General features: G+C 42.1%; 1 protein-coding gene across 4 annotated transcripts in view; it reads left to right on the top strand.

Moving 5' to 3' along the window:
- Nucleotides 1-12,600, top strand: part of FMNL2 (formin like 2) — a 294,350-nt gene that overhangs the window by 184,165 nt on the left and 97,585 nt on the right. For all 4 annotated transcript variants that reach the window (XM_037027832.1, XM_037027835.1, XM_037027833.1 and 1 more), the window contains exons 3-4: nt 6,851-6,931; nt 12,003-12,079. In XM_037027832.1, the coding sequence (XP_036883727.1) occupies nt 6,851-6,931; nt 12,003-12,079 (158 nt within the window). The remainder of the gene's footprint in view (nt 1-6,850; nt 6,932-12,002; nt 12,080-12,600) is intronic.

Below are 12,600 nucleotides of genomic sequence, written 5' to 3' on the forward strand. Positions count from 1 at the left end.
AGAGCCATTAGATACACAACACGGGCTTATTGGCAAATGTTCTTTAGCTCTGACAATAGTTTGGCTGACATCTAGCACAGGGCCCACCGGCTGTATGCTCTCTACAGTGTTTACAATCTTTGTATACTTTTAAACTTTAAAAACTTACCCTTAATTTATGAGAGAAGTGACTTGTATATGACATTTCAAAGAAGTTTAATTCTTTGAGCATTATTAAGGACTGTGTGCCAGATATTCTTCTATATACTGGAACTCAGAGAAGAAAAGAACGTATTTTCACCCTTTTAGAAACTTTTATCAAAAAGCAAGATGAGCACACTTGTTAACAGTGTGGTGAAAAGAACAAGTTTCAGAGACTCAGAAAACCTGAGTTCGAATCCTTGGTCTGCACTGTGTGAGTGTGCGCATACCTGTATGTGTATGATTTAAGGCCGTGGTTTAGTTTATTAGCCTCAGTTCCTCCATCTGTAAAAGTGGAGTTAATATTGACTTAACACCTAGGGAAGCTTGAATGAGTTAGGTCTGAAGAATATGGTAAGATTAAAAGGTCAGTTAACTTTTAAGAAACAAAAGTCCTGCCCCAGATGAGAAGGTGGTTGTGTTCCTGGGATTTTTCGTAAACGAAGTGTCACTTTTAGCAGTGAGAAGGCATTCCCTGATCATCACCAGAGAAATTGATTCCTGATACTCTATTAAAGTAAAATATTTGCTAACGACACAGAAAGTTAATGAAAATCCTAATTTTAAGGCTTGTTCTCACCTTCTCTTTCCTTCCAAGTCCCTCCCAGTGTGCTCTGCTGTCTGGTGGGCCTGCATATTAGAAAATGGTGTCAGGCCCTTTTTTGTGTGTATGCTTACAGGGGATGATTAAAACCCCAGAGCAATTTTTATTTCTTATCCAGAAACATGTCATGAAGAAAGTTTGATTACACAAAGAGATAAAAGGCAAGAGGTCAGAGTGGTGATGATGTTATATTGATTAGACATTTTGAAAGAAATTTGTATTTTCTTTTTTATTTTATATATTTTGAAGTTAAATTTATTGGGGTGATATTGGTTAATAAGACTGTATAGGTTTCAAGTGCACAGTTGTGTAATACATCCTCTGTATATTGCACTGTGTGCCCACCACCCCAAGCCATACCTTCTGCTGTCACCACATGTTGACTCCTTTACCCTCTACTGCCCCCCAGCCCCGTTCCTCTGGTAGCCACCATAGTGTTGTCTATGTATATGGGTTTTCGTTTGTTTGTTTTTCTTGTTTGTTCATTTGTTGCTTTTAGTTTTATAACCCACATGTGAGTGAAATTCTTACCTTCCTCTGTCTGACATTTTGCTTTGCATGATATTCTCGAGATCTATCCATGTTTTTGCAGATGGCAGTATTTCTACTTTTCTTATGGCTGAGTAGTATTCCACTGTGTGCATGAATCACATCTTCTTTATCCAGTCATCTAGTGAAGGTCACCTGGGTTGTTTCCGTGTCTTGGTCACTGTGAATAGTGCTGCGATGAACATATGGGTGCATGTATCTTTGTGAATGAGACATACAGATGGCCAGAAGATAAACAAAAAGATGCTCAACTTCACTAACTATTAGGGAAATGCAAATCAAAGCGACCTCACACTTGTAAGAATGGCTTGTTTTCAACAAGACAGGTAGTAACAAGTGTAGGACAAGTTGTGGAGAAAAAGGAACCCTCTTTTCCTGCTGGTGGGAATGTAAACTGGTACAGTCAGTATGGAAAAGAACGGGGCTTCTTTAAAAAATTAAGAATAAAGCTGAGGCAGTTTTATTTATCATGTTACCCAGCAACCATTCTTCTGGGTATCCACCTGAAAAATTAGAAATCTGTATTCTAAAGGGTCTTTCAGATGCTTATAGATCCATATTGACAAATCACCATAATTAAGTAATATTTTTGTCCCTAAAAGTAATATTTCAATATAATGTTAATCAGGTTGAGGACTTAATTAAGCTACCCATGTCAGTGGTGCTGAATAATTAGTTATTGAAAATAGCATGTGAGAAATACAGATCTGGAAGTCAGGATGATGGAAAACTGCCAGCCAGGAGAATTCAGGGTTTCAATTCAAAGTCTAGAATTCTAATATTTTGTGAAAAAAAACAACCCCTTAATTTGCATAAATATGTCCATAATCTATCTGAAGTCCTTAGTAAGAAAAATGTGTTTTGGCAAGATTCTGATATTCTCCAATGTACTCCTGTAAATATTTCTTTTGTCCAAATGGCCATATTGAAGGGACAGAGAGAAACGGTTTGGTGAGACAGATGCTGGATTTAAAACTCAAATAGGGGGCCCTGGCTGGTGTAGCTCAGTGGATTGAGCGCGGGCCTGCGAACCAGAGGATCGGGGTTCGATTCCCAGTCAGGGCACATGCCTGGGTTGCAGGCCAGTTCCCTGCAGGCCAACTCCCAGCAGGGGACGCATGAAAGGCAACCACACATTGATGTTTCTCTCCCTCTCTCCTTCCCCTCTAAAGATAAATTTAAAAAAATAATAAATAAAATAAACATTGTTTAAAAAAAAAACTCAAATAGGAGCTCCTTTTCACATTAGAGAAACAACCTTCAATTTTGAAAAAATGAATGGGGCTTTGTGTTTCCTTGCCATTACAGTTTTATTTTGAACCCCTGGATGTAAGCTGGGTTTTCAAGAAGTGGCTATAAAGTAGATCTACTGTGTATTAAAGCATCGGGCTTCTTCATTTTCTATTTCTTAGAAGTACCTTAATGTTACTCAAACAAATGAAAAATGTGCCTAAAACATTGTAGCAAATGCTAGCAAGCACATTTGAAAAAGTCTCATTGTATTAAATTCAGACCTTGCCCATAATTTCAGGGGAAGACTTATAAGGGAATATTTGCAGGACCAGTAAGTGTATATATAGGGGTTGGCTAAACGGGTTTTACAGTTGGAAGTATGCAAAAATGAGTTTATTCTTATATTATTTATTAATTATTATCTTATTTATTTGTATTACAACTGTAAGCCTACTTTTGCCCGCCCCTGTATTTGAGGAATCCTTTCTAGCTCATCCTAATTTTAAATAGGAAATGGAGAAAGCTCCATTTATTGGCTATCCGATATGGGATTCACTAACTGAGCAAATGCCAATGTTTTATGAACTACTCAACCAGATTTTATTATTTTAAAGGAATAAATATAGCTCTTCTGGTGTGGAGACATTGCCTAAAAGAACAAACATTAGAAATCTCTCAGTCAGTGTCTACAGGTTTAAATTTTAGGTCCTCAAGCAAATGCTACATTAACTAGAGTTAAAATTCCTTGAGGTTCATGTGTTAGGGACCTTGTAGTTAGGGGTAATTGGCTGCTATAGTGGAAGGGACCACAGTTTTATACTGTCACTAGTCATAGAATTTTTTTAAAATGTGGATAATTGGATTGTATTGTTAAAAAGCATAAGTGTTACTGTTCCCTAATGTATCTCTGTCGTCAGCTGTTGTTATGCAAGGTTGGAAATAGGAACTGGTTTCTAGTTAGCTTTCTAGTTCACTTTTCACATCAGAACTCCTGTGACTATTTCAGCCTCAGCTGGGCCATTGATTGCGAAGCCCCATGGCAGTTGGCTTCTATTTGATCCCTTAGTGAAGTGATGGTGGTTTTAAATTAAAAAGGACTTTCTATAGACACAGTGGTGACACTAGAGATATTCCTTGTGATAGAAACTTTGGGGGAATAATTAGGAAAAATAGGCTGATCTTTTTATATTAACAGCTCTGTTGACATATAGTTTATATACTATAAATTTACTTTGATCATTTTTTAAATAAAGGGGAAATGTTGACATGTGCCTCACTACAAGCTACTTCCTTCTATTTTAAAGCATAATAAAATATATATACTTTCACCAATAAGATTAACTTTTTGATAATGGTAATAAGATCTTTATTTTTTAAAGATTTTTCATTTATTTATTGTTTTTTTAGAGAGAGGGGGAAGGGAGGGATTGAGGAAGCGAAACATTGATGTGAGAGAAAAACATCAATCTGCTGCCTCCCACCTGCTCCCTAATTTGGGACAGAACCTGCAACCCAGGCACGTGCCCTGACTGGGAAGGGAATCGGTGACCTTTTGCTTTGTGGAATGGTGCCCAACCCACTGAGCCACACCAGTCAGGGCGACATAATCTATAGCATTTATAAATCGGAAAGGAGCAAGACTTGAGTGGATCACAAAGAGTGCTGTGGCTCCCTGTGTTGGAGAGATGTAATTCACGTGGGACAGACAAATGCTTAAACATGCTGGCCAATGTCAGTGTTGTGAAATACTAAAAAATTCCATTGTGGTGTAAGCAATAATCAGATTTAAAAGACTTACTAGAAACAAACATTATTTGAGTGGTAGCTAGAGGAGAACCTGTTGAGAATTGTCCTGATTTCATGATGAAAAGATTGTGAAACCTTGGAACAGCTTAATATGTAGGATAAAGCCAGCACCCGTGTAACTAGTACTTAGGTCAAGAAATAGAGCGAGCGTTGCTGGCCTCTCAAGAAATACTTCGTATTTCCCTCCCCCACCACAGTCCTCCGGCTATCATTTTTATGCTAGTAACTTTTCTGTTTCTATTTCTCTCTCTCTTTCCTATATATAAATGCACACAGACATAAATAAAGTCATGTATGTATGTGTCCCTAACCATTAAAGTTTAATTTTGTCTGTTTTGTGTAACTCTGTATAAATTAAATTATGTGTTCTTTTTGTTTCGACATCAGGTTTATAAGATCCAGCTATGTAGAAACGTGCAGTATGTGCAGTATAGTTTATTCATTTTCATCGTAATATACCATTGTATGAACATAATACCAGTACTTATCCCTTTTATAGTTCGTAGGCATTTCAGTTCTACACAGTTTATTACTACTGCTTATTATGCTGCTTTGGACTTTATAAAATTTGATACACATGGGTATGGGTTTCTCAAAAATGTAGTCCCTCCATTCACAGCATCAGCAAAAAACTTGGTAGAATGCAGATTCTTGCTCCCGATGCCTGCCATATTCAAATGTCATTCAGATCTGCCCTGGCGGGTGTGGCTGAGTGGACTGGGTGCCAGCCTGCGAACTGAAAGATCAGCGGTTCGGTTCCCAGCCAGGGCACATGCCTGGGTTGCAGGCCTGGTCCCCGGTTGAGGATGAGTGAGGGGCAACCGATTGATGTATCTCTGACACATCGATGATTCTCTCCCCCTTTCTCCCTCCCTCCCTCCCTCCCTCCCTTCCCTCTCTAAAAATAAGTAAATAAAATCTAAAAAAATTATTCATATACATGAGGTCTGTCCAGAAGGTATCCAGCCATGTAATATGAAAAATAGAGACATTTATTGAAGAAGATACAAGGTATAAGAAACGTTGTACATAGGACAGCAACACTCATTCCTCTTTGAAGTAGGTACCTTGGGACCTCACACAGTTCTCCCAGTCACCATCAGGTACCCTGTTGTATTTTCCTGAATCTCATTGACAATCTGAAATCTCTTCTCTTCCGAAGGTGATTTCAGTTTCAGGAAAAGCCAGAAATCTCAGGGCACCAAATCTGGGCTGTAGGGGGCGCTGAATCTCCTGAGTGATTTAATTTTTCACCAAAAAATTCTGTATAAGATGCTATATATGAGCAGGTATGTTGTCTTGATGAAACTACCAATCACCAGTTGCCCTTAGCTGTATACTCCTGAATCATCCCTGTACTTTCCATAGGGAAACATTCAAACTGAATGTAAAATTTGATGCAGATTTGTTACTCTACTTGTTCAATCATTTTGAATGCGACGGCCACACAGTACACATGCTCACTCAATGGCATCTACTGTCCCCACTGACTAGTACAGTGAAGTCGTCATTGTTCAGGCATGTGCATTCCAGTCCACTCTCCTTGGCTGCCAGGTTACATTGATGTCAGGCAAACCATTCTCATTGTATTAACAATGGCTGGACTTTTTCCAGACAGACCTCATATCTATAATATGCTTATTTCAGTAATTGTGCTTTTGCTTAAACTATTTTTGGGCCTTCTAGTTTGGAACTGCCTTAGGAGCCCATTGGTAATCATACTCACATGTATAATGCACACAAAATGCCCATATATATGTCCACACTTACTACAGTCTCTTAGCAATAGATTCATTACTCATTTTGATACAAATACCATAAGTTTTACCAAGTTTGAGGTTTCTTCAAAAGAGAAATATTTGTTAACATTGAAAATATTTTACAAATGGCTCTAACTGGTGTGACTCAGTGCATTGAGTGCAGGCCTGTGAATCGAAGGGTCGCTGATTTGATTCCCAGTCAGGGCACATGCCTGGGTTGCAGGCCAGGTCAGGTCCCCAGAAAGCGTGCGCATGAGGCAGCCACACATTGATGTTTCTCTCCCTTTCTATCTCTTCCCCTTCCCCTAAATAAATAAATAAGTAAACAAACAAATCCTTAAAAAATGTACAGTAAAGTGAAGACTTGCTAGAAGAGGTCCTACTTACCAGTGAGGCAGGACATCATTCCTGGCACGGGAGTTGCAGGGCCCTACGGGGAAAGCAGGGTAGACTCCGGAGTGAGCAGACATGGCTCACAGGCATTTGGACCACTCACAGCTGTGCTGTCTCGGGGACGTACTGAATTTTTCTGAGCTTCAGATTCCTCCTCCTGCAGAGAGGACGATAATATGAGCAAGTCATGATTATTTGCAGGACCATATTCGTACTGTGGGTGCCTTTCAGTCCTGGGTCAGCAGCATTCATCTGTCGGAACACGGCTGATTGTCATGCCTTCATACATATCATGCTGTTTACTTTATTTTTGTGCTTCCTGTAGGAACGATTCCAGGTGAAGAATCCTCCCCATACATACATTCAAAAGCTCAAAGGCTATCTGGATCCAGCCGTAACCAGGAAGGTAAGAGGGATTTATTTCCACTTTTTGTTACCACTTCCCCATTAGCAAGCAGAATCCTCTACATTGGAGGAGCCCTTCCTTCCTCTGCATTATAGCCTCTGCAGGGCCTCCAGGAAAACAGCCTTTGGAGACGAACAACATAAGACACAGGAAAAAAGCTGTCCTTCTCACGTGAGAGGATGTGTTTAAAAGTACTTTGCTGAGTTGGGAGTCATGTATCTCTGATGGTTATTGAGTCTCTGCTACTTCCAATTACATGGGGCAGTGAGTCCAGTGCAGAGGTGTGTGGGCCCCTAGAAAAGCGGGCCTAGCAAAGGGGAGACTTGTCTTTCATGTCTTGGTGCATTTCCAGAGACCTTGAAAAATCACTGGGGCTTTGTCATCCCAGCTGTGCTCTCACATCCTGTGTTGATGCTTTTAGCAGCTTCCCCACCCTAACCCTGCCCCTGGCCCCAGGAAGGTAAGAAGAGAATAGCTGGGTCCATTCTCAACTGACTTTCTCCTTTTCCAGACAAGCCCTGCTTTGTGCAGACACACAATTGGCTCCCACTGCTGCCTCGTGGTAAAGCATGCAGCCTGGCACGGCCCTGTGGCCCGGGCTGGCCCGGGATGTCTCAGGGCTGAGCTGTCCCTGCTCACGACGGGTACAGGGGCTCTTCACCAGATAGCACTTGTTTTTTGGTTGACCTACCATAACTCTTGCTTTCAAGGATGCAGAGCAAATATCTTGAGCTGAATTCCTTCTGTTGTTTCTACACATGACTCATGAGAGAAGAAAGGCACACTTTTCCCAGTTAGCCGCTGTTTCCAGGGCTCTTGGCTCTTGTATTTTTTTAAGTGCCCTTTTTATTTATTTTCTGCTTTCACTCAACTACCCCCCACCAAAAAAAAGTCAAGCAAAGAACAGCTATTATTTCCTTTGGAGAGTTTCCTGGCCCTTTGTCCTATGGTTAACATGCAAGCAAGTGGAAATAAAATCTAGGCACAGTGATGAAAGTGGACTGCAGACCTTTGCTGTTGGTTAGACATCATATGCAAAGTGAATGGCACAGCCTCGTCTTCTGAGAATGTACCAAAATATCATAATACCCACCCACTCACAAATATGGCACACATGTGCTTTCTTTTGTTTTAGAGCTTCTGTCAGCCTCCCTAAATGAGACAGCTACTTAATTCTTGTTTGTTTCTTTCTTGTTTGTCTCCTTCTCCAAGGATGCGGCAGCCTCAGTTTCATCAGATTAGAGATGATTAAGTGAAGGTGCACCCTTATATACAGAACACAGCCAGAGAACCTCAGGTTTTATTTCTGGGCTATTTCTTTGCGCAGGGGTAAGATTCTACTTTAGAAATATTTTGAGGAACCTTCAGACTTCCAGGCCTTCAGGCTGGTGGTCTGAGGCCTCAGCGTTAGCCACACTTGCCCTGAGCTGAGCATTACAGAAACACTGATGTTTGTCCCTGAGAGCTTCCCTCACAGAGAGTGTGTTCCAGCCCTCACAGAGTATCAGCAGTTGTCAGTTTCTGAAGACAAAGGAGAAAATATGGGAACTCCTAGAGAGTGTCTTAGACTCCAGCCCTAAACCCCACAGGGAGGAAGATGTTTTCGGGGGAAGGTGGGCTCCTCCTGGCACTGTCCCAGCTCTCCTTCGGAGCAGCTATTCCTGGGTCGGGGCAAAGAATATAAAACAAAAAACAACTAATGAGCTGCTTGGAAAGAGTTTTTACTCCCTTGCAAATAAGAAAGAGGACCAAGACAAGAGACCTCCATTTGGCTCACCTTCAGTCTCTGCACGGCCCTGTTTGGTCTGAGCCTCCTCTGTCACCACCAGCCGTGTGGGGCAGGTGAAAGTAAGACTGTGTTGGGTCAGCCATCTTTGTACGATTTCTGTCAGGTGCTGGCAGAAGGAAATGATCTGTTCCGCTCAACGTAATTGTCATGCTTAAAGCCTGGGAGAAAAGGAGATTTCATTTGGAATGAGGCATGGCCTGCAGTTAAAGTGGGTTTAAGATTCTCAGCCGTCCTGTGGAAGGGGGAAAGGAAAAGATTTCACCAGACAGTCTAGGCTGAGCAGTCTTCACTTATCTGGAATCTTTGGATACTTCATTAATCTTTTGTTCACCTCGAATATAAGATAGTTAATTTTCTGTCTCCTAAAAATTTTTCTTAAGTATATTCTACATAGATTTCTTCTAAATTGTTTTAAACCCTTCAGGACAGAGACAGAAGAGCCATAACTAGATATCTTTGTGACCGAAGTCTCCAAACCAGCTTCCTCATTTAATACCAGATGGTTCTTAGTCTGTGCTTTGGGTGGGGTGGGAGGGCTTGCTCATGTCCAGCATGGAAAAGGCTACAGGCCGTGAAGAAAGGAGTCCGGTCCCTTGCAGTGATGCTCCAGAAATGAAATCTCCTGTCTAGGGCTTGGGCTCAGCCGCATCCGTGGCCCCATCCCTGGGCCTTGCTTTTACGGAGAGGGGCCAGGGCGGTGGTGGAAATTGCTAATGGATGGTACTCTGCTCCTTTTTGCTGGTTTATGTGTTTAGAGAAGTGGATGCCAAGGCTCCTCTGTAGTCCAGAGTCCATCTGAAAACCAAACAGTTCCCGGGAGAGTACAGTGCAGAGGCAAAGTCAATGCAATTTCCCCTCAGGTGTCATGGAGCTGCCAAAGTGCAGTGTCTACCATAGCAAGTGGCTGATAGATGTTACCTGCTGCTGTTGTTCCCATTATCTCACAGTTTTGTTTTGATATATGCCTCCTGGTCCTTTAGCACATCCTCTTTTTTGAATTAAAATTTTTTAGTATTATTATTTTAATCCTCACCCAAGGATATGTTTATTGATTTTAGAGAGAGAGGAAGGTGGGGAAGAGGAAGAGCGGTCGAGAGAGAGAAAGAGAGGGGTGGGGAAGAAGGAGGGAGAGAGAGAAGCATAGACCAGTTGCCTCCTGTAGGATCCCTGACTGGGTGTCGAACCCACAACCTTTTAGTATACGGAATGACGATGCCCCAACCAACTGAGCCAGCTGGTTGGATTTCAGCACATCCTCTTTTATACTCTGTTATGTCCATGGTGTTTTACTGGGTGCCCTTGTGGTGTGATGATGTCTGAAAGGGATGACCTTGCCCTGGGGAAGCATTAGGTAGAGTTGGGAACCAGCAAAGGTCCCAGGGAAACCAGTCAGAACTGTGCCAAATGCATAGTCAGAAACACTGAGTTGTTTTCTAAAGGCCATGTGTGTGGACACCTAACACATGTGACTGTGCCCTGGGAATGGCCCCTGGAGCAGTCAGCACACCTGGGAGTGGTTTCCTCAGCTCTGTAGCTACAGACCTACCTCACCGGTGGTTCTCCCTGTTGGACCACTCTCCGGAAATAAATGGGCATGAATGTCCCCTCAAACATAGATGCCTCTGCCATTTCTTGGCCTTTCTTGATAAAAGAGGGGCATGTCCTTTTTCATCGAATGGAAGATGCTATATTTCATATATCCTACTGTACCTAAATTCTGAAAACCTGAGAAAGGCTGTGAGGTACTTTAGGAATGGTACCCAGAGGGAGTCTGTGAGACTATTTGCTTCCTTAGGGTCCTGGTGAGAAGCAGTTGAGGGAGCAGCAAAGGGCCTTCAGAAGAGGAGAAGAGAGTGGCAGGAGCCACCCATACTGAGCAGGGTTCCAGGTCTTCCTGGGGCAGCAGGCTCCACCTGTGGTGTGGCTTTGCCCTTCCCCCAACCTGAATCCTTTCCAGACTTTTTCCTGTCCTTTCTGTCCTTACATGCCTTGGTCTTTGGAGCTGGATGACCCTGTGTACCCTGCAATTAGGGTAGTACAGGAGTGTTTCTAATATCCTGAGCTACAATTCTCAAAGCCTTTTCCTGAAAACAGTATGACATGAAAGTCATTTGCTCTATAGGACACAAAGCACGGAATTCTTCTTTGAAGGTATTGCACATCCAATGTCCTCCTTCCAAAGGGGCCTAAAACTTTAGTTACCATAAATAAATGTTTTTATAGGAAATTGTGTTCCAAAGAACCGATGTGCAGTGCAACCCAGTGAATCCTTAAAGGTTATTTATGGTTGAGAGGATAGAGAGGTGAATACGTTTACTATCAGAGGAGGATTCATTGAAGAAAGGCGTGGGGGAGTTCTGGAAGGGCTGGTGGGATTTTCTGGGCATATAAATGAGGATGGACATTCCTAAATGGAAAGGAGGTGCTCCAGGGGAGGGACCTTCTGTGCGAGGGCTCATGGGGAGAGGGAACTATGAATATTTCTTTCTGGAAAATGTTAGGTCGTGTAGAAAAGGATTAACATAGCAAGGCTGAAACCATTACCTTAGAAAAACCTGCTTGCAAGGTTAGCTTCTGCTTGTCAACTGGGAACCTGAATTTGGGGAGAGTTCCCATCATTCCCTGATAAGAAAGATTCGTGGTACTCAAATGGTAAGTGTCAACAGCATGGTTTGTATTGAATGCCTGTTTTCCTTCTGGGAGTCTGAACTTCTGGTATGTGCTAGGCAGAGAGAACCCAAGTGACCCAGCCCCCAGTCACAGCCCTGGGCACTGAGTCTCTGATGAGCTTCCCTGGCCGACTGCATTTCACAAATATTGTCATTTGTGACTCTTCTGGGAGAAGACCCTCGGAAGCTTGTCTCTGGTTTCCTCCAGACTTCACCCCAAGCATCATCTCCCTTTACTGACTGTGCCTTGTGTCTTTTTGCTGTAAAAATCTTAGCCAACAAGACAACTGTGTGCTGAGTCCTAGTGAATCACTGGAACTGGGCTGGTCTTAGGGACCCCAATACATAAGTATAGTGGTGAATATTGTATTGTGGGGTAGGGAAACATAATCTAATTACCCAAAGACAGTTCATGAAATAAGGAATTTTTCGCAATCCTTTCACATAAGCTGATTTTCATGAAAAATTTGTGTGCTTTGCAAAAAGAAATGTGAGAGCAGTGTACTTCAGAAGCAGAGATATTATCGTATTGTGTTAAACTTACTACAAGTAAGCTATAGTTTTAGCGGTTGCTAAGACATGTTTTGTGAGAATATGTCTTCTTGAATTACAGAAATTCAGACGGCGTGTTCAAGAATCCACACAAGTGCTAAGAGAACTGGAGATTTCTTTAAGAACCAACCATATTGGGTAAGTGTGCCCATTTAACATTTTAGTTTCAAGGCTTTTGGACATTTTACAAAGTGACTGTATCATCGCCGAAGAGTTAAGCTTCCTTACTGTTCATTATAAGTTAGGGGACTGAGGTTTAGATGGGTAGACCATGTGTCACTATTCGAACTCCTCACCGTACAAGAATCAGTGGAAGGAGGACAGACAGTCCTTGATTTGGGACATTTATAACCCTGCTAAGATTCTTTGCTTGGATGCAGTAGTAAGTGCCTGGTCTCTTTGTGCATAATAATTCTTTGGCAAAGTAGGAACCCCAACAGGTAATGCAGACAGATCCTGGAAGATCTCTGAGTCTTCATGTGAGTTCTCTGAGCTGGTTATTTGAAGTGGTTCCATTCTCCCTCCCTCAATTCCCTGGCCTTTCTGGTCAGGAGGGGGCAAAAGCTGGACTGATGTCACCCGATAGACCTCATTGCACTTAAATACTTTGTTCTGAGTCTCTTCTTTCTACATTTCAAAACTTCAGGACCATGAAATGT

The sequence above is a fragment of the Sturnira hondurensis genome, unplaced genomic scaffold, assembly GCF_014824575.4.
Source record: "Sturnira hondurensis isolate 20B ecotype Veracruz unplaced genomic scaffold, ASM1482457v3 Scaffold0019428, whole genome shotgun sequence".
In the NCBI taxonomy this organism is placed as follows: Eukaryota; Metazoa; Chordata; class Mammalia; order Chiroptera; family Phyllostomidae; genus Sturnira; species Sturnira hondurensis.